Source organism: Oratosquilla oratoria, chromosome 33, assembly GCF_046742065.1.
Source record: "Oratosquilla oratoria isolate Oo_2021 chromosome 33, ASM4674206v1, whole genome shotgun sequence".
Lineage (NCBI taxonomy): Eukaryota > Metazoa > Arthropoda > Malacostraca > Stomatopoda > Squillidae > Oratosquilla > Oratosquilla oratoria.
Genome location: NC_134809.1, coordinates 39,617,477 through 39,645,215, shown reverse-complemented (window position 1 = coordinate 39,645,215; position 27,739 = coordinate 39,617,477). Strand labels below are relative to the sequence as shown.

General features: G+C 40.0%; 2 protein-coding genes across 2 annotated transcripts in view; one reads left to right on the top strand and one right to left on the bottom strand.

Annotated features, from left to right (window-relative positions):
• Positions 1-6,886, top strand: part of LOC143017849 (C-signal-like) — a 56,220-nt gene extending 49,334 nt beyond the window's left edge. The window contains exons 4-5 of the mRNA XM_076172814.1: positions 60-209; positions 6,612-6,886. Coding sequence (XP_076028929.1) covers positions 60-209; positions 6,612-6,836 — 375 coding nt within the window. The 3' untranslated portion in view covers positions 6,837-6,886. The remainder of the gene's footprint in view (positions 1-59; positions 210-6,611) is intronic.
• On the bottom strand, positions 6,880-23,769 carry LOC143017850 (zinc finger matrin-type protein 5). Its single transcript, XM_076172815.1, has 5 exons — positions 23,632-23,769; positions 19,565-19,707; positions 19,252-19,396; positions 12,307-12,444; positions 6,880-7,248 (listed from the first exon to the last, which is right to left on the bottom strand). The coding sequence occupies exons 3-5, from the start codon at positions 19,376-19,378 to the stop codon at positions 6,977-6,979; spliced, it is 537 nt and encodes a 178-aa protein (XP_076028930.1). The 5' UTR covers positions 19,379-19,396; positions 19,565-19,707; positions 23,632-23,769; the 3' UTR covers positions 6,880-6,976.
• Between the last annotated feature and the right edge of the window lie 3,970 nt (positions 23,770-27,739).

The following is a 27,739-nucleotide window of genomic DNA, read 5'->3' as shown; positions in this document are numbered from 1 at the left end:
AAGTTTAATTTGTCATTTTTTGTTTACACCATGATTTTACATATGCTTTTTAATTTCAGGCTTTCTTACCACTCCTGAGGAAAGCTGCTGCAAAGTCAGAGGGAGCTAATCTGTCAGTTCAGAGAGCTGCAGTTGTAAACATGTCTTCAGTACTTGGCTCTATAGAAGAAAATGATCAGGGTGGATTGTATCCATATAGAGCATCTAAGGTAATTTAAAGAAGTTGTTTACATTTTCAGGGAGTGTTATAGAGGGCATAATTCATATTACAATTGTTGTATTGAGTTTCACTAAGTGGAAAACCTGCAACCCCACAGTGGCTAGCAATAGTTCTCAGAACCTCCCTTAGATATTTTGGGAGAGAAACTTTGGACTGTTCTGTGTTGTGTCAGTGTGAGGCTGTTTAATATCACCAGCTGTTTTAGGGAGGGGAGAACAGTTTCTGGTTGTCAGCTCAGCATGTGTGAAAAGGTGTAAAAAATACACCTGTAGTTCATAGTGGCTATTGGACCCAGTTTGGAGACCAAATGTCAGCCCCTCAAGGCTGAACATTCTAATGGAGGTGATGGTGTTGGCAGTTTTTGAAAATGGTTAGCTTTTCTGTCCATCTTGCAGGACCAACACATGCAGATATCCATCATTGGTTCTTATCATATTGGAGATCTAATTGTAAAATAAATACTAAGTAGAGATGTATGAACCAAGGGCCAACTGAATTCATCTTTGATGGTGAATGAATGAGTAAATAGTAATGTATACTTTTCAACTATATATCAAGTGGTAATACCTTCATACCAACAGTGATCAATATTTTTGAGAAATCCAGAGTGCAGAAAAAACAACTCCAGAATTATTTTACAAATGAATAAGTAGCCTCTCAATCTACCGTTTTTTCCGGCGTATAGTGCACGACTTTTTTCCGTTGGAAGGGCCTAAAAATGGGGGGTGCGCGTTATCCGATGGTGCGCATTATCTACGGCCTACGATAAAAATTCTGCGGCTGTGTGTGTAATTTTTTTCACAACAACGTGACGATGTTGGCCATCACAAAGTCGGGACGGCACACTTCTCCCTGACGTTCCGTGAGAACAAGAAGAACAGCCATGGTGACATGAAATAATACGCCAGCATGGGCTATATAAATATTTGGTATAGGTAGGTATCTATCGAATCTTATTTTTCATGTTTAAATAGGCCTAAACATGATCAACATTCATGATATTTGCCCATGTTCACAGCATCCTAGTTTGAATTTTTATGTTGGCTTTGTTGCTTCACTTTAGGTACGGTACAAATTCCGTTGCGGCCGTTCATAAACAACACCCTCTTTTGGGAGTTATATTAACTAAACGTCACCTCGATGAGAGACTGTCCTATTTCACCACTGTCATTGTAGGTTCAAAGCTAAAACGAAACAGTCTGTAGTTTGTTTCAGTATTAAATAAAAAATGGTAAAGACGAATTATTTCCTTAAGATATAACATGAAAATTTTCTGTAAAAATCCCGAAATTTTTCTGTATATTTTACTTCCAATAAACTTTTTTTAGATCATATTTCCTACAAACTATTTAAGCTACAAAGTAATAAGGGACCAACGCACAACATGAGTCATATACCGGTACATGTAGTTCCGACTTTTTCTTAGTTGTGTGCTGATTGATGCCTAAACTGACACTTAATTTAGTGACAAATCAACAGATTTCCCAGCGGTGGCTCTAGCCAATGAAAAATACTTTTCCATGTAACCTCGTTCACATGATACTAAGTAATTAATCGCCGTTATTTCATTGGTTTATTTTTACTAACATTAATTATCGTAGTCTATGCAAATATTTGGGATCCGTAAAACAGCACTGGTACCAACATCATGAACGTTGGCCGTTTTAGCTCACCCGGAATGTGCGAGATCAGGGCCGAGATTGACAGTTCTATTGCCAATCTAGCCTATACTAAACACCCTCTTGCAAGAGTTTGTTAAACTAAACGTCACTTCAGTAAAGACACTTATGAACCGAAACATAGTTGCTACATGGAGATAAAAACTTGTACACGGTGATAAAAACTTGAACACGGTGATAAAAACTTGTATGAATTATTCCCTCAGGATAGTAAATTACAATTTTTCTGTAAAAATCCGAAATTTTTTATGTATATTTTGTATTCAATAAACTTTTCATGGCTCAAATTTCCCACAAAACAATGGACCAACGCAAGCAGGAGTCGCATACATGCAGTTCACGAGCTTTAGCCACCAGTGACTTTTCCTGGCATGCGCGTTATACGTCGGTGCGCGCTATCTGTGTACTGAGATAACGAAGTGCATGGGTGCGCATTATAACCCGATGCGCATTTTAAGCTGGAAAATACGGTAAGTATTGGGGTATTCACTGCATAGATTGTATGCAGTTGCTATTATAGGAACTTCATTGACACCCAAACTGACCAGTCATACAGAAACTTTGGTTTTGGAGGTTAAAGCCCACTTATAGAGGACTGATTTGCTTTTTTTCCAATTAAATAAGTTTATGATTTACTATTACAAGATTTTTTTTCTTGGTATCGCTGGCTGAGCAGGTTAGGGCATCATTACTTGCAGCAAAGGTCGAGGGGATGGCAGTTCGAATCCTGCCACTGGTGAAGTTGAACCAAGGGCATGGTTCATTACATTCCACACTACAAAGTCCTCTGTAAGGGGCACCATCCTAACCTTCCGATGGGAGGAGTTTATGATGTTAAACCATATATCAATATCTCTTCCAATTTCCTCTTCCATCACTGTCATTTTCGTAGCTCTTCCCACTGCCACAGTCAATCCTTCCTCTTCCTCCTCCACATTCACCAGCTCTCAAAAATACTCTGCTCATCTTCCCCTTATTGCCTCCTCCTTCTGCACCTTTTATCTTTTCTTCTCTATTTGCTTTACTTCCCCTTCCTCTCTTAACTTTTTTCCAAAACATCTTTTTATTACTTTCAAAATTGTCTGTCATACTCTTCCCCCATTTCACATTTGCTCTCTTTTCTGCCTCCTTGATCTTGTTTTGTTTCTCATTTTTTTTCTTTGTACCTCTCATGTTTCTCTAGTCCTATTTTGCAACCAATCCCTGAAAGCTCATTTCTTCTCTTCTACTACCATCTTCACTTCATCATCCCACCACTCACTACCTTTCCTTCTATTTCTTCCCATCCTCCTTGTTCCACATACTATCTTTGCACACCTTGTCACTTCCTCCTTGAAATACTCTTATTCCTCATCCACTCCCACACTTCTCTCAGCTTTTGATATTCCTGCTCCTTTTCCTTCTCATCTAAAAATTTAACACTAAAGTACCTTTCTACTTTCCATCCTTTTCCTCTTTCTCCACCTATCCTCCACTCTCAACTTACCTTCCACCAAAAATGATCTGATATTCCCCAAGAACATGGACATCCAGAACTCTTCCTGCTCTTCTTTTGGATACCACTATAAAGTCCATTAATGCCATATCACCCACCCTTCCATACATTACCCTCTTACATGTGTACTTACGCTTGACTTTTTTCTTAAACACTGTTAGCTTTCATCAGCTCTAAACACACTTCCATTAACTCTCCACTATGATTTTTACCTGGCACTCCAAACTTCCCACCCAGTACATCTATTGGTTCATCTCCTACTCTAGCATTGAGATTTCACACTACTGTTACGTTGACATTCCTCCCAAAACTCTCTAAGCACACGTTTAAATCTATCCAAAAAGCTTCCCTTTCCTCTACACTTTTCTCACTACCATTCTTTTTTGATTGTGGCATAGTTATGTTGGCTGGGATTGTTTCTTACTGAAATAAGCTGTAGCATGTAATATTCCATTTGTTTCCTGCATTAGCATTACTCCTAAAGCAACACCACTTGCATCTGTAAGCAAGTGGAAGGTTTTTGAAGGATCTGGGCTTTTCAGGACAGGGTCATTCATAAGAATTAGTTTTAATTTTTGAAAAGTTTGCTGACAATGTTTTGTCCAAATGAACTTGTTCTTTTCTCATATCTGTCAATGGTTCTTTTGCCTTTACTTTCTTTTTTAGGAATGTCCCCTTTTGGGGCTACAGGTAGTAGGACTCCTAATCTCATCCCCCGTCCCTTTTTTGTCGCCTTTTACGACTCAGGAGGTGCCAAGATAGGAGGGAGGGAGGAGGGTGGAGGGGAGTGGAATATATGGGAAATGAAATGGGTGGGAGTGATTTCAATGCCTTTTTTTGGGGGGAAAAAGCCTTTGGTATATGAAAGTATGTCAGTGGTTCTGCAATATCAGAGAAATTTGGACAGAATTTTCTGTAGTAACCTACCATTTGAAGGTGACATTGTTTGCAGTAATGTGATAAATCTTTTCTGATATGAGACCAATGAAAATGTCTCGTGATATGTGCCAGTGTTTTTCAGACTTCTTAGTGGCTTGCCAGAGGAGTGTCATGGGCCAACTACAAGAGTTGTGACCTCATGCACGTGGGGGTAACAATTTGATGTCTGGCTTACCAAAACTGGTCCAGAGGGACATTAGGCACTAACCATTTGCACATCAAAATAACTTGTTCAAAGTAATAACATCAAGATAATGTCTTGGATTGTGTTTTGGTCACACATTGATCCCAAAGGGGAGGAAGGGTTTCATCCTCTTTCTAGTCACAGTAGAGAGGGTAGTATTTGGAGTGGAAGCAGTATTACAGTTTTCCAGGAAGAATGTATCAATACCCAAGGATTGTATGTCCTCATGTGTACTGTGTTTGTGTTGTCTTGTGAAGTGTGAGCGTGTTGTGCATTTTGCTTTCTGGTTTGAGACCTAGTTACAGCACATACAGGATAAATGCATGGATCTTCTAGTGAAGTCTCATCAATTATTGGGTCATTAGTGACAATAGGGGAATTTACCTTACTACCTGCTAGGTCATTTGACAATAGCAGTTGAATGCTAATCACTGGCATTTCATCAATTGCACCTACAATTACATCTCCATTGACTGACAGTTTTTAAATATATTTTGTGAAGTGGGAGTTTTCTAATTCCTGCTAGTGTCTGTAACGACATCCTGATCCAATAAGACTCAGAGGAATTTGGTAATGTGTCAGCCAACTTGAGAGTTTGAATAGCCCCTGTATCTCAAAGGACAGAGATGGGTTTTGAATCACTATTACAGAAATTAGATATAGTTCCTTTCATCACAAAAAGAGCAAAATGGGGGTCTAGTATGGTTTTCAGTTAAGTTGGTAAATTGTTGGATAGGATAGGAGTTGAAAATTCCATCTTATCTTGTGATGAGGAAGTGGGTTTGGGTATACTTTGGGAGGAGGATTTACTCTGTGAATTGTCCTAGCTGGGCTACAATAGCTAGTTGGAATAGAGAAATTACGTGAAATAAACACTGGTTGAGAACAGGAGAAGATGAGGAGAAATCCCTTTGGGCTGCATCAAATTTTTCTCACACATACTACCTCATCCCCCATCCCACCACCCATTCCCCTCATGCATCACATCATCTATATATAACCATTCTCCATTCATCCCTGTCATCTGTCCTCCCTTGTAAGGGGGAAAAAGCCTTTGGTATATGTATATAGAAAGAATACAAAGAGCAGTGATTAAAGATGGTACCAACACTCCAAATTGACATAGGAACAAAGGTTATCCAAATTGGAACTACCAACTCTAGAACAAAGAAGAGAAAGAGATCTACTGACTAGAATCATGAAAGGAATTCTCACACACAGATGCAGCCTGAAGGGATTTTTCCCTGTCTTCTCCTTTTCTGCATGAGGGGACAGAAAGGGGGGGGGTCGCTGATTTAATGAAGTGGCCTTGCTGTGGATGTGCTGTGTCTTGCAGCTCTGCCTCTGACCCAGGACAGTGGACAGGATGCAGGGATGACCCGTCATCCGGGAGGTGCCAGGATGGTGGGGAGTGGAGTGTATTTAGAGATGGAATGGGTGGGAATGGTTTTTATGCCTTTTTCTTTTTGGCTACCTTCCTTGTAAGGGGGAAAAAGCCTTGGTATATGTATGTATATATGAAAGGAATGGAAATCCTTGAGATGATTTAAAGTGGGACAACAGAAAAACAGGACATGAAAAGAAACTCAAAAAGGATAATTATAGAAAAGATCTGAAGAAGAATATCTTCCCACACAGAGTGGTGGATACCTGGAATTAATTTGATAAGGCAACAGTGTGTGCAAGCACTATTCAAGAGTTTAAGAAAAACTTGATGCTAAAAGATACAAAGATGGGTCACTATGAGCATGGCTCTCTTCCTGTATAATACTAGGTAAACCTAGGTGGTACTGTGTGAAAGCAAGTAAGAGTTACAAGGCCTTGAAAGACTTGAAACAAGCACTTGGCCTTAACCTTGCCCCCCAAAGCAAGTTTATGTTGGTATTTTTGTATAGTATGCATTATCTATCAAATAGATGTTTTGAAGATTCATGGTTACTTGGAGAAAGAGGTTATTTTGGGGGATGAAGACACTGTTTTATCATCTCTTTCAGTTCACAAGGTAGATTTAGGTGTATAAATGTTACTTTGCTTTGGGAAAGGAACTATATCAGTAAGCCCAGGTAGTCTATATATACAATTTATTTTTTCCAGGCAGCATTGAATGCCATAACCAAGTCGCTGAGCTTAGATCTTCAGAGAGACAACATCTTGGTTGCCAGTTTACATCCTGGTTGGGTGAGGACAGATATGGGAGGAAAGAATGCCCCATTAAGCACAGAAGAAAGCATATCACAGATGCTTGCAACAATAGCTGCCCTCAATGAAAATAGCAATGGAAGTTTTGTTCAATATGATGGACGTACTCTTCCATGGTAAAAAAAATTTGGATGACATGTACAAAATGTATATTAAATAAAACTTTGTTAGATTTTAATTTTTATTGTTCAACCCCTGAAAATACAACAAACTGTGGTCATTATTCCCATGCTATGGAAGCAATTTAGATTTTAATAAGACTACAAACCCCATTTTTCAAAAGCTGTTTGGGCTACATCATCTACACCAAAAGACCTTAGACTTGGCGGTACTTCATCTATATGCCTGTCTGACAATGCCTCACAAAGTCCAGATTCCAATTTTAGCTTCAGTGTTAATTTTTTCATTTTTGGAGTCTCATTTCCCTTCCTTTTCCAAGATGACAACAGCCACATTTCCAATGACGGTTCTTCTCCATTTTGGATTTGAGGTGGCAAATTTGACAAATCTTCTGCAAACTTTTCCTTGTCAGCTGAAATAACAGAAGAGATGTCATTATTTTCACTACTGTGTATCATGGAAAGATATTTATAAGCTAAACTTTGATTAGATTTGATCAAATGAGTACATATACACATTGAACATATACATATACCAAAGGCTTTCCCCCCCAACACGGGGGGTAGCCACATGGTGAAATAACACGAACCTGGCTCAGCCCCACCTTCACCTCAAACCACTTGCTCACTATTCCCAACCCTAACTCAGGTTCTACTGCTAATGTGAAAGCTTTTCCCTTTAATCCCTGCCATAACCATTCTATAGATAAAAACTTCATGCAATCTGCCTTACCACAAGTTTTATTCACATAACTTTCCTAAATTCACACTTTTTCCTCACTCTGCTTATGACACTGTATGGGGCTGAGACTTGGAAGGGACATAGGAGAAATTGTGTGTCACTTTAAAAAGTAAAGATGTATAATTTTACTGGAATTTTATTTTTAGTGCCTACAATAAATAAATAAATAAATTAAAATATAAAAAAATATATATACACACCAAAGGATTTTTCAATATATATATATACACACACACATACACCAAAGGATTTTTCCCCCTTACATGGGAGGTAGCCAAAATACAAAGGCATAAAAACCACTCCCATCCATTCCATCCCCAACATATCCACTCCCATCCCTCCCCTTCCCTCCCTCTTATCTTGGCACCTCCTGGATGATGGGTCACCCCTGCATCTTGCCCACTGCCCTGGGTCAAAGCAGTGTCACAAGACACAGCAAGGCCATCATTGAATCTTTGACCCTCTCTTTGTCCCCTCATGCAGAAAAGATGAAAGAAATCCCTCTGGACTGCATCAATTTATTTCTTGTACTACCTTGCCCCCCACTCCCCCTCATACATCACAGCATCATCCATACAAAACAATTCTCCATTCACCCCCATCTTCTGTCCTCTCCCGTCCTTCCTGAACAGACATTCCCCTTTTTCCCAATGCCCCTTTTACCCCATCCATCCATTCATCTAATCCTAGGTCGCCCCCTCATGTTCAATCCTTCCACACCTCTTTTACTAGTCTTTCTTCATTCATTCTTTCCATGTGTCCAAACCATCCCAACACTCTTTCAACCCCAACTCCCTTTACCTCATTTCTCACTCTATCCAGTCTAGACCCCTAAAACTTCTCAGGCACCTCATCTCAAAATCACTCAAACTCCTCTCTTATGTTCCATGTTTCTGCCCCACAGAGTGCTGTTGGCACAATCACTCCTCTTAGCATCCATTCCCAAATGTCTATTTCTCATTACACTTTTTAATCCACCAAGGCATTTACTCTCTTCTCGAAGTCTACATTCTACCTCCACTCCTCCCTTTCCTGCCACATTCGCACCCAAGTATTTAAAACTAACCACTTCTTCCAGTCATCTCTCCCTTAATACTTACTTCCAGTCTGCTGCCACTTTCTCCCCTTGTACTTCTCATCACCTTACTTTTACCCACATTTATCTTCAACTTCCTTTTGCACACTTTCCCAAACTCTGTCACTAACTTCCTCAATCCCTCCTCTGATCCTGCCACAAGTACAACGTCATCAGTAAACAACAGCTGGCTTATCTCCCACTTTTCTCCATTTTCTTTAACCATCTCCAATCCCTGATCCACTACCCTTGAATTTACCTCTCACACCACCCCATCCACATATTAATTGAACAGCCAGGGTGACAACACATCCCTGATGAAGTTCCAACTTTACCTCAAACCACTCACACTCTCCCTATTTCTAATCCTACCACAAGCTCTACTACTCTCAATAATACTAATAATACATACATACATATAACAGGCTTTTTCCCCCTTACAAGGGAGGTAGCCAAAAAGGCATAAAAAAAAAAAATAATAATAATAATAATAATAATAATAATAATAATTCTCATAGCAATTTGAAATTAAGTTATCTGCTTCAGCCATTCTTGTGAAACTTACCTGTGGCACTGCTTTGCAGTGGCATCAGAGATTCTGTTCATTCTTCATGCATCATTGTATTTACCTAATTATAGTATACAGGAAAAGCAGCAATACTTGTTGGGTTCTATCTCCTTTTCTCTAATTACAGTTAAATCAAATTCTACATGCTGATCCCCACAGGCCACAAATGGCTCGAACATTCATAACAGCAACTTTACCTTCATGTGCAGTTTCAACTTAATCTGTATCACTGATTTCCAATAACAATTTTTAGATAAATGTGGGTAAAAGTAAGGTGATGAGATGTACAAGGGGTGAAAGTGGCAGTAGATTGGAAGTGAGCATAAAGGGAGAGCGACTGGAGGAAGTGGATAGTTTTAGATACTTGGGTGCAAATGTGGCAGGAAAAGGTGGAGTGAAGGTGGAGGTAGAATGTAGATGGAGAGAAGCAAGTAAATGCCTTGGTGGATTGAAGAGTGTAATGAGGAATAGACATTTGGGAATGGATGCTAAGAGGAGACTATATGAAGGAGTGATTGTGCCAACAGCACTGTATGGGGCAGAAACATGGAACATAAGAGAGGAAGAGAGGAGTTTGAATGTGTTTGAGATGAGGTGTCTGAGAAGTATGATGGGGTTTACTAGGCTAGATTGAGTGAGAAATGAGGAGGTGAGGAGGAGAACAGGGGTGGAAAGGGAGTTGGGAGATAAGGTTGATGAAAGAGTATTAGGATGGTTTGGACACATGGAAAGAATGAGTGAAGAAAGACTAGTAAAAGAGGTATGGAAGGCAGATGTGGAGGGAGTGAACATGAGGGGACGTCCTAGGATGAGGTGGATGGATGGGGTGAAGGGGGCTTTGGGGAAGAGGGGAATGTCTGTTGAGGAAGGACAGAAGACAGGGGTGAATGGAGAATGGTTGTATATGGATGATGTTGTGATGCATGAGGTGGAATGGGCGGAGGGGTGGGTGATGAGGTAGTATGTGTGAGCAAAATTTGACGCAGCCCAAAGGGATTTCTCCCCGTCTTCTCCTTTTATGCATGGGGGGACGGAGAAGTTTCGCCGATTTAATGAAGCGGCCTTGCTGTGGATGTGCTGTGTCTTGCGACACTGCTTCTGACCCAGGGCAGTGGACAAGGTGCAGGGATGACCTGTCATCCAGGAGGTGCTAAGATAAGAGGGAGGGTGGAGGGGGTGTGGAGTGTATTTAGGGATGGAATGGGTGGGAATGATTTTATGCCTTTTCCTTTTTGGCTACCTCCCTTGTAAGGGGGAAAAAGCCTTGGTGTATGTATGTAGATAGGGCTCTATCACTTACTAAGCTATTCCTGGTATGCATCTATATGGAAAACTGTATTTCCTCACATCCACATAGGGTCTTTCATAATTTGCTTCCATGACCTCTCGAAGCCCTCCCATCTTCGATTAGGATATCTCTTCTGTAAATGCAATCTATCCACTTTAGTGACCTGAATACTGTAATCATATCACCTCTTTCTCTTCAATCTTTCAAAGTTGGCAGACCTGGGGCTTCTAGTCTTTCCTCATATGGTTTATCTGCTGGGCTGGGGACTAGTTTGGTTGCTGCCCTTTGTATTCTCTCAATCTTTCTTATATTTTCACTCTGTGTGGGGACCATACTACAGACACCTATTCCAGTTTTGGAATCAGGGTTTTGACGAGTTTTTTCATCATCTCTTCACCTATATAGTGAAACCACTTTCATCTTCTGCAGTAGCCCATACTCTCCCATAATCTTGCTGATATGTCTGTCAGGTGACAGGTTATCTTTCACCAAGACTCCCAAATCTTTCTCCTCTTTTGCTTTTGTAATGGGTTCACTTCCCAAGGAGTGGTTTAAGGATGGTATTTGGCCACAACTGTCTATTTCTGGTACTTTGCATTTTTTGATATTAAACTTCATTTCCCATTCATGGGTCCATGCAATAGTGTACCATCTCCATTTTTCACTCTTCTCATGATTTTTGCATCACCTGCATACATGGCATAGCTTGTTCCTTCCATCATGTCATTGACAGACATGAAACATTATTGGTGCAAGCACTGAACCTTGTGGAACTCCGCTCGTTACTGCTCTCCATCTTGACATATCATCCTTTACTGTCCTCATGTATCATTCCTTAAAAATATCTTTCACCCATTCTAGTAGTTTGCCTCTCAGTCCTCCAACATACTCCAATTTCCACATAAGTCGACTCCGAGATACTTTGTCAAATGTCTTCTCTAGGTCCAGGTGCACACAGCCCACCCAACCCTCTCTTGCATATCAATCACTCTTGAATAAAAGCTTAAAAGGTTTGACACACATAACCATCCAGATCTGAAGCCAAATCGACTGATTGTGTTCATCTTTTTGAGATATTTGGTCCATTGATTTTTCACTATCCTTTCACATAATTTCACTACTGTGCTGCTCAGTGATACCAGCCTATAATTTAGTGGTGTCTCCTTATTTCCACCTTTGTGAATTGGACCTAAAATTGCCCTTTTCCAATCAGGTGGCACAATGCCTTCATTCAATGAACATGTAATAAGAATGTGCAGCTTGTCCACTAGTTGTTCCCTACATTCAAGTATTCAGAACCTTTATTGTTAAGGAGAAAACAATGTCATGATCTAAATCATCCAAAGACAGATTAACCCTGGTGCTGGATGGTAATACTGCTGGGGACCTGAAGCTGAAGTCTTTACTGATCTACAGCTGTGAAAACCCCAGGGCATTTTGTCTGCTATTGCAAGGGGAGCATATAGTGAAACATGGGTATGACAATCTGTGCGTTTATTAATTGGTAGGTTATGCATACTGAGAAGGGGCACATCACATGCCTAAGACGTCTAGAGTGTAACTGCTGGTGTGGGAGAAGACTCTGCCACGCCTAGTACATGTACGAGATGGGGCCTTGTTGGCCGTATGAAAGGGCTTTTGTTTGGGGAGTGTCATTGTTGGTCAGGGCAAACCACTACACTATTGCACCATACACTATGCTAGTACCCTATGCCACACTTGGTAAAGTTAAATCACATTCTACATGCAGAACCCCACAGGCCACAAATGGCTCTAACATTCATAACAGCAACTTTACCCTCATCTTTTAATAAATCCAAGTCTAGTTGAGTCATGTGTGAAAAGCAGCAATTGTCTCCAAAGCTGCATTCACGGCCAGAGTGGAAAAATTTACATTTCTTCTTTTGGGTCTCTTCACCGAGTCTATTTTGTGCAGCTGAAAAACAAATAAAATCAGTGGATGACCACAAGCAGAATTGAAGGATGCCAATAAACTATATATTTTCTAAGTTTTGGAAACTTGTGGAAAAATCCTTTGAAGTATGCACATACTGGTTAAGTAAGTGTTGTATGGCATCATTTACAATTTTTAATTAATTTTTTAATAAAGTATCTTGAGCAGGCGATGTCGCTATTTACAGAGACATGGCATAAGACTAGCTTTATGTTTGACATTTACATTTGATGATTTTCTTATGTAAAAATTTAGAAGGGTATATTGTACATCTGCCAACATATACTGACAGTGAGATGAGAAGGGAAGGAATGTAAAGTAACAATTGTGCTTTCTTAGATTTACAAAAAGCATTTGACAAAGTACCACACAAAAAGCTACTAAGAAAAATTGAAACAATAGTGGAGTACAAGGAAAGTCATTGGAATGGAAGAAAGATTTCTTGAACGGGAGAAAAATGAGGGTGGTATTTAGAGACAAGAACTTGACCTGGGAAGAAATGATAAGTGGAGTCCCGCAATATATATAAATGACATGGATGACGGTGTGGAATGTTATATGACTTTCTTTGCAGATACTGTGAAACTACTAAAGAGAGTAAGTACAGAGGAAGATTGTAAATCACTACAAAAAGACCTGGAAAAAAGTCTGGGAATGGAGTCAGATGTGTGAAGTGAATTTCAACATCAAGAAATGTAGTATAATGGAATTTGGAAAAAGCAAAAATAGAATATCAGGACAATATAAAATTGGTACATTTTTTGGTGGAAGGTAAGTTGAGAGTGGAGGATAGATGGAGAAAGAGGAAAGGGACAAAAGATAGGGAGGTTTTTAGAGTGAACTCTTTGAATGAAAAGGAAAAGGAGGAGTACAAAAAGAAGCTGAAGGAGGAGTGGGAGGGAGTGAAGGATAGAGTAGAGCTAGGTGTGGAGGAGGAATGGGGATGGTTCAAGGAGGGAGTCACAAAGTGTGCAAAGATGGTGTGTGGAACAAGTAGGACAGGAGGAAATAGAAGGAAGGGTAGTGAATGGTGGGATGAGGAAACAAAGTAGGTTGTAGAAGAGAAGAAGCGAGCTTTCACAGATTGGTTACAAAATAGGACGAGGGAGTCATATGAGAGGTACAAAGAAAAGAAAAGAGAAATAAAGCAAAAGGTAAAGGAGGCAAAGAGGAGAGCAGATGTGAAATGGGGTGAGAGTATGACAAACTTTTGAAAGTAATAAAAAGATGTTTTGGACAGAAATTAAGAGAGGAAGAGGAGGCAAATCAAGTAGAGAAGAAAAGGTAAAAGGTGCAGATGGAGAGATAATAATGGAAGAGAAGGCAGTAAGGGGAAGATGGGCAGAATATTTTAGGGAGTTGCTAAATGTGAAGGAGGATAGGGAGGGAAAGATAGCTGCAGTGGGAAATGCTAAGAAAATGACCATGATAAGTGAGGAAAATGGAGGAGAAATAAGGAAGGATGAAGTGAAGGAAGTTGTTAAGATGATGAAAGCAGGTAAGGTGATCTGGATGGATGCCATGCAGAATGTCTAAAAAAAGGAGGTACAGTGATGGTGGACTGGCTGGTGAGGTTATTTAATGTTTGCTGGAGAGAGGGTAGAGTGCCAGAGGACTGGAGGAATGCCTGTATAGTTCCTCTTTACAAGGGAAAAGGGGACAAGTGTGAATGTAGTAGTTTCAGAGGGATTAGCTTGTTAAGTGTAGTTGGGAAGGCTTATGGGAGGATCTTGATTGAGAGGATTAGGAGAGGAACAGAGGGAGTAATTGGTGAGGAACAGTGTGGATTTAGGACAGGTAGAGGTTGTGTAGATCAGATCTTTGTGGTAAGACAGATATGTGAGAAAGCTATAGGAAAGGTGAAGGATGTTTTTTTGGGCTTTTATGGATCTGGAAAAGGCTTACAATAGGGTAGACAGAAAGGCACTGTGGGAGGTTATGCAAATATACAGGACAGGAGGAAAGCCTCTGGCAGCTGTCAAGAGTTTTTATGAGAGTAGTAGAGCTTGTGTCAGGATTAGAAATGGAGAGAGTGAATGGTTCGAGGTAAAGGTGGGACTTCGTCAAGGATGTGTTATGCCAACCTGGCTGTTCAACTTATACATGGATGGGGTAGTGCGAGAGGTAAATGCAAGGGTAGTGGGTCAGGGATTGGAGATGGTTAAAGAAAATGGAGAAAAGTGGGAGGTGAGCCAGGTGTTGTTTGCGGACGACACTGCGCTTGTGGCAGGATCAGAGGAGGGATTGAGGAAGTTGGTGACAGAGTTTGGGAGAGTATGTGATAGAAGAAAGCTGAAGATAAATGTGGTAAATGTAAGGTGATGAGATGTACAAGGGGTGAAAGTGGCAGTAGACTGGAAGTGAGCATTAAGGGAGAGCGACTGGAGGAAGTGGATAGTTTTAGATACTTGGGTGCAAATGTGGCAGGAAAAGGTGGAGTGAAGGTGGAGGTAGAATGTAGATTGAGAGAAGCAAGTAAATGCCTTGGTGGATTAAAGAGTGTAATGAGGAATAGACATTTGGGAATGGATGCTAAGAGGAGACTGTATGAAGGAGTGATTGTGCCAACAGCACTGTATGGGGCAGAAACATGGAACATAAGAGAGGAAGAGAGAAGGAGTTTGAATGTGTTTGAGATGAGGTGTCTGAGAAGTATGATGGGGGTTACTAAGCTAGATAGAGTGAGAAATGAGAAGGTGAGGAGGAGAACAGGGGTGGAAAGGAAGTTGGGAGATAGGGTTGATGAAAGAGTATTAGGATGGTTTGGACACATGGAAAGAATGAGTGAAGAAAGACTAGTAAAAGAGGTATGGAAGGCAGATGTGGAGGGAGTGAACATGAGGGGACGTCTTAGGATGATGTGGATGGATGGGGTGAAGGGGGCTTTGGGGAAGAGGGGAATGTCTGTTGAGGAAGGACGGGAGAGGACAGAAGACAGGGGTGAATGGAGAATGGTTGTATATGGATGATGTTGTGATGTATGAGGTGGAATGGACAGGGGGATGGGGGGTGAGGTAGTATGTTTGAGCAAATTTTGATGCAGCCCGAAGGTGATTTCTCCTCGTCTTCTCCTTTATGCATGGGGGGACGGAGAAGGGGGGTCGCCGATTTAATTTAGCGGCCTTGCTCTGTCTTGCGACACTGCTTCTGACCCAGGGCAGTGGACAAGGTGCAGGGATGACCCGTCATCCAGGAGGTGCTAAGATAGGAGGGAGGGTGGAGGGGTGTGGAGTGTATTCAGGGATGGAATGGGTGGGAATGATTTTATGCCTTTTCCTTTTTGGCTACCTCCCTTGTAAGGGGGAAAAAGCCTTGCTATATGTATGTATATGCACAGAGGAAAAAAGAAACTATGAAAAAGACATCATAGAAAAATGTAAAGATCAACCCAATCTGTTCTATAGATATGTGTGTGAATGGTAAACTTAAAAATAAACAGGAAATAGTGAAACTACACCACGGAAACAAAGAATACACACAAGATCTAGAAATGGCTAGTCATGATCAATCACTTCAAGTCAGTTTTCACTAAAGAAAAAGTACAACATTGGGACGAAGGACGTCAAGTGTGCTCTCCCCCATGAGGGAAACAATAACAACATAAAAAGAAATAATGAATCAATTAACAAACCTTGATGTTAGGAAATCACGCAGCCCAGATTGATTGCAAAATGGACAAAATAAACAACATAAAGTTGCTCACTCAAAGAAGGAAAAATATCAAATGACTGGAAAAATGCCAACATTGCACCAATATATAAAGGAGGAAACATAGAACCAAATAATTATAGACTGGTCCCCCTTACAAGCACTATAGCCAAAATTTCTGAAAAAATGATCAAAAATAGACAATTTGGAATCAGACAGGAAAGATCATGTGCTACAAATTTAATCTGTTTCTACTCAAGACTAATAGATATAATAAAAGAAAGAGATGGATGGGGTGATTGTGCTTTCCTAGACTTACAAAAAGCCTTCAACAAAGTACCACACAAAGAATCATTAAAAAAAATTGGAAAACATGGAAGGGATACAAGGTAACCTACTAAACTGGATGGAGGATTTCCTGCATGGTAGAAAAATAAGAGTAGTGCTCAGAGAAAAGTGTTCAGGTTGTAAGGAGGTGATTAGTGGAGTTCTACAGGGAACAGTATTGGCTCCTATAATGTTTGCTATTTATGTGAATGACATGAAGGTGTGGAATGTTACATGAGCTTCTCTGTAGATGATGCTAAGTTGTTGAGGAAAGTGAAAACCAAAATGGATTGTGAATCACTACAGAGACCTAAACAAGGTTTGGAAATGGAGCTAGAAGTGGGAAGTAGACTTCAACATTAAGAAATGTAGCATAATGAAGTTCGGAAAAAGTAATAAAAGAATATCAGGACAATATACAATTGGAACAAAGGAAGTGAAGAAAGTGGGATCTGAAAAAGACCTGGGAGTAATTATCTCAAACGACTTGTCCCCTGATAAACAAAATTGTTGGAGAATCCTACAACTTGCTAAGATCAATAAAGGTGGCTTTTACCTATTTAGACAAAGAAATGGTTAAAAAAAAATATTAGTCACACTAATAAAGCCTACACTGGAGTATGCCGTGACACTATAGTCACCCAGTACCAAAATGAATATAAAGAAAATTGAAAGAATCCAGAGAGCAACCACAAAAATGGCCCCAGCACTTTCAAACCTATCATATGAGGAGAGACTGGCTAAATTGAAATTACTGACTTTGGAACAAAGAAGAGAAAGAGGTGACCTACTGACCATCTACTGGACAAAACAATAGTGTGTGCAAAAACCTTACATGAATTTAAGAGCAAACTAGTCACTGAGTTACAAAGACAGGACACCATGAGCATAGCTTCACTTCCTGTAAGATACAACTAGGTAAATACACAGTGAATGAGAGAATGGACAAGAGATGATGAAAGCAAGAAAGCAAGGACTGATGAGAGAGCAAGAATGCAAGAGAGATAACAATATCACGTCATGGAGGTGGAATGACAACAATGGCAAAGAAAAAATTGAAGGAAGGCATGCATACATACATACATATACCAAGGCTTTTTCCTCCTTACAAGGGAGGTAGCCAAAAAGGAAAAGGCATAAAATCACTCCCACCCATTCCATCCCTGAATACACTCCACACCCCTCCACCCTCCCTCCTATCTTAGCACCTCCTGGATGAAGGGTCATTCCTGCACCCTGTCCACTGCCCTGGGTCAGAAGCAGTGTCGCAAGAGACAGCACATCCACAGCAAGGCCGCTTCATAAAATCAGCGACCCCCCATTGTATAAAAGGAGAAGACGGGGAGAAATCACCTTCGGGCTGCATCAAATTTTGCTCACACATACTACCTCACCCCCCATTCCACCTCATGCATCACAACATCATCCATATACAACCATTCTCCATTCACCCCTGTCTTCTGTCCTCTCCCATCCTTCCTCAACAGACATTCCCCTCTTCCCCAAAGCCCCCTTCACCCCATCCATCCACCTCATCCTAAGACGTCCCTCATGTTCACTCCCTCTACATCTGCCTTCCATACCTCTTTTACTAGTCTTTCTTCACTCATTCTTTCCATGTGTCCAAACCATCCTAACACTTTCATCAATCTCCCAACTCCCTTTCCACCCCTGTTCTCCTCCTCACCTTCTCATTTCTCACTCTATCTAGCCTAGTAACCCCCATCATACTTCTCAGACACCTCATCTCAAACACATTCAGACTCCTTCTCTCTTCCTCTCTTATGTTCCATGTTTCTGCCCCATACAGTGCTGTTGGCACAATCACTCCTTCATACAGTCTCTTCTTAGCATCCATTCCCAAATGTCTATTCCTCATTACACTCTCTAATCCACCAAGGCATTTACTTGCTTCTCTCAATCTACATTCTACCTCCACCTTCACTCCACCTTTTCCTGCCACATTTGCACCCAAGTATCTAAAACTATCCACTTCCTCCAGTTGCTCGCCCTGAATGCTCACTTCCAGTCTACTGCCACTTTCACCCCTTGTATATCTCATCACCTTACTTTTACCCACATTTATCTTTAGCTTTCTTCTATCACATACTCTCCCAAACTCTGTCACCAACTTCCTCAATCCCTCCTCCGAACCTGCCACAAGCTCTGTGTCGTCCACAAACAACACCTGGCTCACCTCCCACTTTTCTCCATTTTCTTTAACCATCTCCAATCCCTGACCCACTACCCTTGCATTTACCTCTCGCACTACCCCATCCATGTATAAGTTGAACAGCCAGGGCGACATAACGCATCCTTGATGAAGTCCCACCTTTACCTCGAACCACTCACTCTCTCCATTTCTAATCCTGACACAAGCTATACTACTCTCATAAAAACTCTTGACAGCTCCCAGAAGCTTTCCTCCTATCCCGTATATCTGCATAACCTCCCACAGTGCCTTTCTGTCTACCCTATCGTAAGCCTTTTCCAGATCCATAAAAGCCCAAAAAACATCCTTCACCTTTCCTATAGCTTTCTCACATATCTGTCTTACCACAAAGATATGATCTACACAACCTCTACCCGTCCTAAATCCACACTGTTCCTCACCAATTACTACCTCTGTTCCTCTCCTAATCCTCTCAATCAAGGAAGGCATAAGATAGGGAAAATAGTATAAACCAATGGTATTCTGCATTTTTTTTAAAAAGGGCTTAGATTTTAGTCATAAAACAATAATACATGACAGGTCTGTAGGGATGTCACTGAATTCCCTAAAATACTGAGTTATGAACACAAATAATTACTTACTTTTGAAATGGTAATAATGTTGTTTCCTTACTTTCAAATGTTGATGACCACTGATGTGTTTCTTGCGTGCTTCTATACTATATGGGAATGACCTGTCACAATAATCACAGTAATACCTTTTGCCCATTTTCCAAGTACAAACAAACTGGAATAATCAATAAATAACCAATCAAATACTATTATTCATACTTGTCTTCATTAATGGTACACACATATATACAATTATATAGACATATATACATAAAAAGGCCCTTTCCCTTTATAAGCAAGGTAGTCAACCCAGGTATCCTGGGGATAACAAAATATATCTTACCTTCCACGCAAATTTGATTAGTATGATATGCCTAATGGGTCTTTGGGTTATTGGCCGATATATAGTGGTAAAGAACAACCAGGAGAAACAAGCTCACTCCCAAAATATTGACAAAGACAGCCAGCTGAACATCAGAAATCATGCTGCAAAAGAAAAGATATAATTAGTATTACATTCTTTCCCACTCCTTCAATCAATACACTACCTCTGATTTCTCTTGCAGGAGACCTATGGCTTCTTGGGTATCCTCATACGTTAATCGTTCCAGGATGTGGATAGAATCATGATAGATGGTTTGGCCAAAGGAAATTGTCAACCCTGGAATTTTCAGCCTCATTCATATATACCACTTTTGAATTATATTTCAACTTGTTTAGACTTTAGTTAAAACATCTTCACTCAGTCAATTATATAGTAATATATGTTAGTTTTTATCCAATTCATGGCCTTGATACAGAATACATATATATATATTTTCTGGTTTTACATGAAAATTTCATAAGTATCTAACCCAAATATAATATCCTAAATGTTATGTTTAACCCTAATTGGAACTGAGGTCCATTTTCACTTCCAAGGGTCAGATATAGCAAAATAATTCCCCAATAACAGAAAATTTTAATTAAAACATTGGCATGGAAAGGTTAACACTGTATAATTTTAACCATCTCATAATTCAGAACAATAATTACATGGTGTCTCCTGCAACCGTTAACAGGGATGGTCAACTACTTTAAAACTCATTAACCTCTTCCATATTTATGCATCTATATGGAAAACTGCATTTCTTCACATCCTTTATACATGGTCTTTATTGATTTGCTTCCATGAGCTCTTAACCCCTTCAGTACGGGCCAAAATCTTGCGGGCAGCATTAGCTGCCAGACGTGCGATGTTGCGCCATAATACTAATATATGGATAAATGAAGATTTATATATAACCATATGCACTTTATTTTTCAAAACAAAAAAAGGCATACAATACCAAAAAAATATACATAGATAAGAAAAGATATTTTTATTTTCAAAGGAAAAAAATAAGTAATATGAACTAATGCTGAAAATGTTTGTCCTTTGTAATTATAATATTATGAAGAGAAACAGTTTACACATATAGTGACAGCACACTTGATCAATTTTTTAGCTACTTTTATCTTCAGCCACTGTACTTATGATAAGAAGAGAAACGGGTTACGCATAGAGTGACTGTGCATTTTGAACAATATGCTTATAAAGGCTTCAAATTAGATAGGTATCAACATGTTTCGACAAGCAATACCTATGCTCAGCTATCTGGTGGTGCAACAGTAAACACATTGTTCCTTCCAACGATCTTGTACGAGATCGGCAACTTTTATTGCCTTCTATTCTCTTTATACTACATATACTATTGTTTCAAGCATTCAAATGTTTAATGTATGTTACTTCAACATGTACCATCTGCTATTATCTTCTAATTGTAGTTTAGTATGACTTATTTGAATAATTTCATATTGACACTTCTCCTAAGTCAAATTCTGATAATTTTCAACTTAAGTTTCATTAAATTTTCAGTGAAAAATTAGAAAACCTTATTAGAATATCAGAGAAATATACCTAGTAGATATAGCAAAAAGGTAAGATATGTGTAAATATTGACAGATAATTAGAAATTTTTTCATTTTTAAGTAATCTCATATGAGATCACTGGTAGGTAATGGGTTAATGACCTAAATACTCTTTCAAAGTTGGCAGACCCAGTACAGACGCTCCTCAACTTACGTTTTAGTTACGTTCCGAACGGCCGAACATAAGTTGAAAATGAACGTAAGTTGTTACTGTACCATACATCCGTAAATTCTATTACCGTATCTTATAAAACACCCCTAAATCATTAATTATACACATAACATTGTAAAATGATAACATTAATTTCAAATAAATTAAATTCAAGCAACATAAATTGAGATGGTGGAGGAAGAGGGGGAGGAGGCAAGACATGTTCAGTCTGTTGTTTGTGCCATGTAAACAATGGACGCAGCATCATGCGTAAGTATCGTTTGAACTACGGAGAGCGCGCTAAACTAAAAAATTCACTCAAAAATTTTTTTTTTACAATTTTTTTTTACAGTCAGTTCAAACGTAAAATCGAAAAAACGTAAAACGAATGAACGTAAGTAGAGGAGCGTCTGTATTAGTCTTTCCTCATATGGTTTATCTGCCAGGCTGAAGACCAGTTTGGTTGCTGCTCTTTGTATTCTCTCAATCTTGCTTACATCCTTCACTCTATCAAGACCATACTACTGTCACATTCCAGTCTTGCATATATCAGGGTTGGGGTTTCAACGAGTTTTTCATCATCTCTTCATCCATATAGTGGAACACCACTTTGATCTTCTGCAGTAGTCCATATGTTTCTCCCACAATCATGCTGAAATGTCTGTCTGTCATGAGATAGGTTGTCTTTTATCAACACTCCAAAGTCTTTCTCCTCGTTTACTTTAGTAATGGGTTCACTTCCCAAGGAATAGTTTAGGATGTTACTATTACCCATTTCCAGTACATTGCATCTTTTAATATGCAATGATTGAGTGATTGAATAGGCTGCCAACATCGGTGACGACAACGATGATCCAGATGACCTTTAATTATAGGTACCGATTTACTAAATACACATTACGTTAGGTTAGAATACATAAATTTATCATCCTTTCATTTCTTCAATGTCAGCATCTATCAAAACAATCCTGGTGTACCATTCATCCGGTGCGACTTTGTTACTTACGAAATCTGTTTTAGTAACTTTTTTGTTTTTCATATCCCCCAAGAAAATTGCCTATTATGTTGATATATTTTAATGTATAAAATTAGTAATAATCTATTGCTATATTGCTGTATCATGTAGGTGTGCACAATTAAAATAATACCAAACCTCTTAGTGTGAGGTTTACCAGAAGAGTGTTTGTGGAGTGTACTGATCTAAAACCATGTTATTCAGCAAGGTTATGTGATGTGACAAGTTGTAATACGAGGCATTCTATGACTTTGGAGGGAGTGCAGAAATGTGATTGGGTGGTGTGATGCTGGAACCATTGTCCCGTAACAGATATGACATCATATGATATAATACTGACTAGTGGAGGAGAGAAATGTAAGGTCAACTCGGCCCATCTGCTTGTAACTTGATTAAGTCAGCCCACCATGGTTAGGTTAGGTCATATACATAGGTTGGGTTAGATTAAATGAATTTTAATTTATCGTATTTTAATTTCTCCAACCTCCACATCTATCAAAAGAAAGATGGTGTCTTCAGCAGTTGATGGGCCGAATTGGCAATGGCCCGAGCTGGCCGGCAAGCGGAGAAAAACCCTAATATACAATATGTCTGTGAAATATCAACTCATAATTTGCAGTATTTTTTCAGTTTTTGATGGGGGAATAATTGATCTGACCTTCCTTAATAAACTAGTGAGCAGTTGGTTAGATGTTGACGAGTCTTAATTTTTCTCGGTTTCATTGAATACATGAAATGACAAATATGAAATAGACCCATTCACTGCAGCCTTATAGCAGTGAACGTGCAGGGAGGAAAATAACAAAAACGATACCGACCAAAGCTCTGGAGAGGATCAAGACCCTGCTAATGAATAGCCTGACTCCCTGAGCCATGAGGGTCCAAAGATCTTTAATGCCCTTCCGAGAGATATAAGAGATATCACCGGCTGTACAGTGGACAGACTGAAGGCTGGACTAGATAAATTCCTGTCATCTGTACCAGACAAACCACCTGTACCAGGCTACACTGCTGGATGCCGGTCGACAAACACATACCAGACCAGGTGACTTTAAAGAAATTGGACACCAGGAATGGTAACAGTGGCGGATCAGCGTGGCTGTGAAGAGGTCTTCTAGACACATCCACGTAAATCCAAGTAAGTACATCATTACATGCATGTCAAACCAAACTCTTAGCTTAGTCTTCAGCAAGAAACCTGGTTGTTTTGAGTAATTATAGTCAACTCTACGGTTAATTTATTTAGATAACACAACTGAAACCACTTAAATGATTAATGTAAACAGACACTTACTTTGCTTTCAAAGTGGAGTGTGAATATTAATTACAAATATCTGCCTGCAGGCCGCCTTTTCTCTCTTGACGTTAGCAACCGCTTGGTCAGTGAGCTGTTGACACGTTTGGTTTGTTGATAACAAAAATAATATGCATCCTAGAATATAGTTATTTGTACATAAGTTTTGCAATATTTTAGATATAATATATTGAAAATATATAAATAAAAATAAATAAAGCTGTATTTAACTATATTTTTAAAAATAGAATTATACCTAGTTACCTGCTTTCTGTCATGTAGCGTTACTATTAGCATGATAAAAATGATTACAAACGAACCTTGATGTGTACGAGAGGTGCGCAGGCGGTACAATATGAAATTAAATGAAAATAAGTTCGTTACACTAAAGTTCAACAGAAATAACATCGACTTTTCATACTAAGTAACGAATTCATCGATTAACTTTAAGTAGAAAAAACATTGGGCTGGGCATGATTGTTGAGGCAAACTTAAGTTCTCGGGGGCAAAATGAAAGGCAGTGTATTATGTATAATAAAAAATTCGTACTTTCATACCAGAAAAAGAATAGAAATCATTCTCTTGTGCTGCCACACCCCGAGTATTGTTCACATCTATAGTTCCCCGTAGAATTAGGCGAAACCAAAGCGCTGGAAAACGTATTTATAAATTTATTTGCCAGTAGCCCCATCACTTATAGTGACTGACATCTATCCAGGGCATTATGCCCCAAGCAGGACTACAAAGATATTGAGATGTCACTTGATTTCAAGTAGTAGACACTGGTAAAATTCGATGACATGTTCGATATTGTGTAGATAGGCAAGAAGGTGAGTAACTACATTAGACAGAGGCAACGGCGTACAAGTACAACATGAAAACACCAAACTACGCAGGAGCACAGAGCCAATCCATCACTCAATACAGTAATTGAGAAACAGTTCCGTGCAGGAGGCATGACGAGGTAAACACCATGTGAGGACGGAGCCTTTATAAATGAAGCGGCCTTGCTGTGGCTGTGTTGTGTCTTGCGACATTGCTTCTGACCCAGGGCAGTGGACAAAATGCAGGGATGACCTGTCATCCAGGAGGTGCCAAGATAAGAGGAAGGGTAGAGGGGAGTGGAGTATGTAGGGGATGGAATGAGTGGGAGTGGTTTTTGTGCCTTTGTCTTCTGGCTATCTCCCGTGTAAGGGGAAGAAGAGCCTTTGGTATATGTATGTATGTAATATTCAGTGACCCCTCCCCCTCCCTCCTCCCCCCATTCCTCTTATTTAATCTCCGTCATATTAATTACGACTATGTACATACATGCATACATACATACATACATACATACATACATACATACATACATACATACATACATACATACATACATACATACATACAAGTGAATACATACATACATACATACATACATACATACATACATACATACATACATACATACATACATACATACATATACCAAAGGCTTTTCTTCCCCTTACACGGGAGATAGCCAAAGACAAAGGCACAGAAACCACTCCTACCCATTCCATCCCCTACATACTCCACTCCCCTTTACCCTCTTCCCTCCCTCTTATCTTGGCACCTCCTGGATGACAGGTCATCCCTGCATCTTGTCCACTGACCTGGGTCAGAAGCAATGTCGCAAGACACAACACAGCCACAGCAAGGCCGCTTCATTAATTCGGTGACCCCCCACTCTCCGTCCCCTCATGCAGAAAAGGAGAAGACGGGGAGAAATCCCTTTGGGCTGCGTCAATTTATTTCTCATACATACTCCCTCACCCCATCCCCCACCCACTCCCCCTCATGCATCACAGCATCATCCATACACAACCTTTCTCCATTCACCCCTATCTTCTGTCCTTTCCCGTCCTTCCTCAACAGACATTCCCCTCTTTCCCAATGCCCCTTTTACCCCATCCATCCATCTCATCCTAGGTCGACTCCTCATGTTCATTCTTTCCACCTCTGCCTTCCACACCTCTTTTACTGACCTTTCTTCACTCATTCTTTCCATGTGTCCAACCATCCTAATACACTTACATCAACCATATCTCCCAACTCCCTTTCCACCACATTCTCCTCCTCACCTCCTCATTTCTCACTCTATCTAGCCTATGAACCCCCATCATACTTCTCAGAGATTCATCTCAAACAGATTTAAACTCATCTCTTCCTCTCTTATGTTCCTTGTACAGTGCTGTCGGCACAATCACTCCTTCATACAATCTTCTCTTAGTATCCATTCCCAAATGTCTATTTCTCATTACTTTTTAATCCACCAAGGCATTTACTTGCTTCTCTCAATCTACATTCTACCTCTACCTCCACTCCTCCCTTTCCTACCCTATTCGCATCCAAGTATCTAAAACTATCCACTTCCTCCTTTAATACTCACTTCCAGTCTGCTGCCACTTTCTCCCCTTGTACATCTCATCACCTTACTTTTACTCTTACTCACATTTATCTTCAACTTCCTTCTTTCGCACATCTTCCCAAAATCTGTCACTAACTTCCTCAATCCCTCCTCTGATCCTGTCACAAGCGCAGTGTCGTCAGCAAACAACAACTGGCTTATCCCCCACCTTTCTCCATTTTCTTTAACCATCTCCAATCCCTGACCCACTATTCATTCACCTCTCGCACCACCCCATCCATGTATAAATTGAACAGCCAGGGTGACATAACTCATCCCTGAAGAAGTTCCACCTTTATCTCAAACCACTCACTCTCTCCATTTCTAATCCTAACACAAGCTCTACTACTCTCTTAACAGCTTTCCTCCTATCCCATATACCTGCAATACTTCCCACAGTGACTTCCTGTCTACCCTTTCATAAGCCTTTTCCAGATCCATAAAAGCCCAAAAACATCCTTACCTTTTCCTATAGCTTTCTCACATATCTGTCTTACCACAAAAATCTGATCTACACAACCCCTACCTGTCCTAAACCCACACTGTTCCTCATCAATTACTCCCTCTGTTCCTCTCCTAATCCTCTCAATCAAAACCCTCCCATAAGCCTTCCCAACTACACTTAGCAAACTGATCCCTCTGAAACTACTACATTCACACTTGTCCCCCTTTCCCTTGTAAAGTGAAACTATACAGGCACTTCTCCAGTCCTCCGGCACTCCACCCTCTCTTAAATAAACATTAAATGACCTCACCAGCCAGTCCACCATCACTGTATCACTGTACCTCCTTTTTCAGACATTCTGCATGGCATCCATCCAGACCAGGTGCCTTACCTGCTCTCATCATCTTAACAGCTGCCTTCCCTTCATCTTTCCTTATTTCTCCTTCATTTTCCCCACTTATCACGGCCATTTTCTTAGCAGTTTCCACTGCAACTACCTTCCCCTCCTTACCCTCCTTCACATTTAGCAACTCCCTAAAATACTCTGCCCATCTTCCTCTCACTGCCTTCTCTTCCATTATCATCTCTCCATCTGCACCTTTTACCTTTTCTTCTCTACTTGATTCGCCTCCCCTTCCTCTTTTAATTTCTTTCCAAAACACTTTTTTGTTACTTTCAAAATTTTCTGTCATATTCTTTCCCCATTTCACATCTTCTCTCCTCTTTGCCTCCTTTATCTTATGCTTTACTTTTCTTCTCTCTACTTTGTACCTCTCACATGACTCCCTCGTCCTATTTTGTAACCAATCTACAGTATGAAAGCCTGCTTCTTCTCTTCTACGCATTTCTTTACTTCCTCATCCCACCACTCACTACCCTTCCTTCTATTTCCTCCCATCCTCCTTGTTCCACACACCATCTTTGCATACCTTATGACTCCCTCCTTGAACCATCCCCATTCCTCCTCCACTCCTAGTTCTACTCTATCCTTCACTCCCTCCCATTCCTCTCTCAGCTTCTTCTTATACTCCTTCTCCTTTTCCTTCTCATTTAAGCAGTTTACTCTAAGTACCTCCCTACCTTCTACCTTTTCCCTCTTTCTCCACCTATCCTCCACTCTCAACTTACCTTCCACCAAAAAATGATCTGATATTTCCCCACTCTCTCCCCTTAGAACATGTACATCCTTAACTATTTCTACTATACTCCTGGTTACCACTATATAGTCCATT

Bases quoted from the DNA above. Each gene is read 5' to 3' on its own strand.
- LOC143017850 (XM_076172815.1), bottom strand. From the start codon at position 19,378: ATGGGCAAAAGGTATTACTGTGATTATTGTGACAGGTCATTCCCATAT. The intron at 12,445-19,251 runs GTAAGTAATTAT...TTTGTTTTTCAG, and splicing joins ACATTATTACCATTTCAAAA to CTGCACAAAATAGACTCGGT. The intron at 7,249-12,306 runs GTAAAGTTGCTG...CTGTTATTTCAG, and splicing joins GGATTTATTAAAAGATGAGG to CTGACAAGGAAAAGTTTGCA.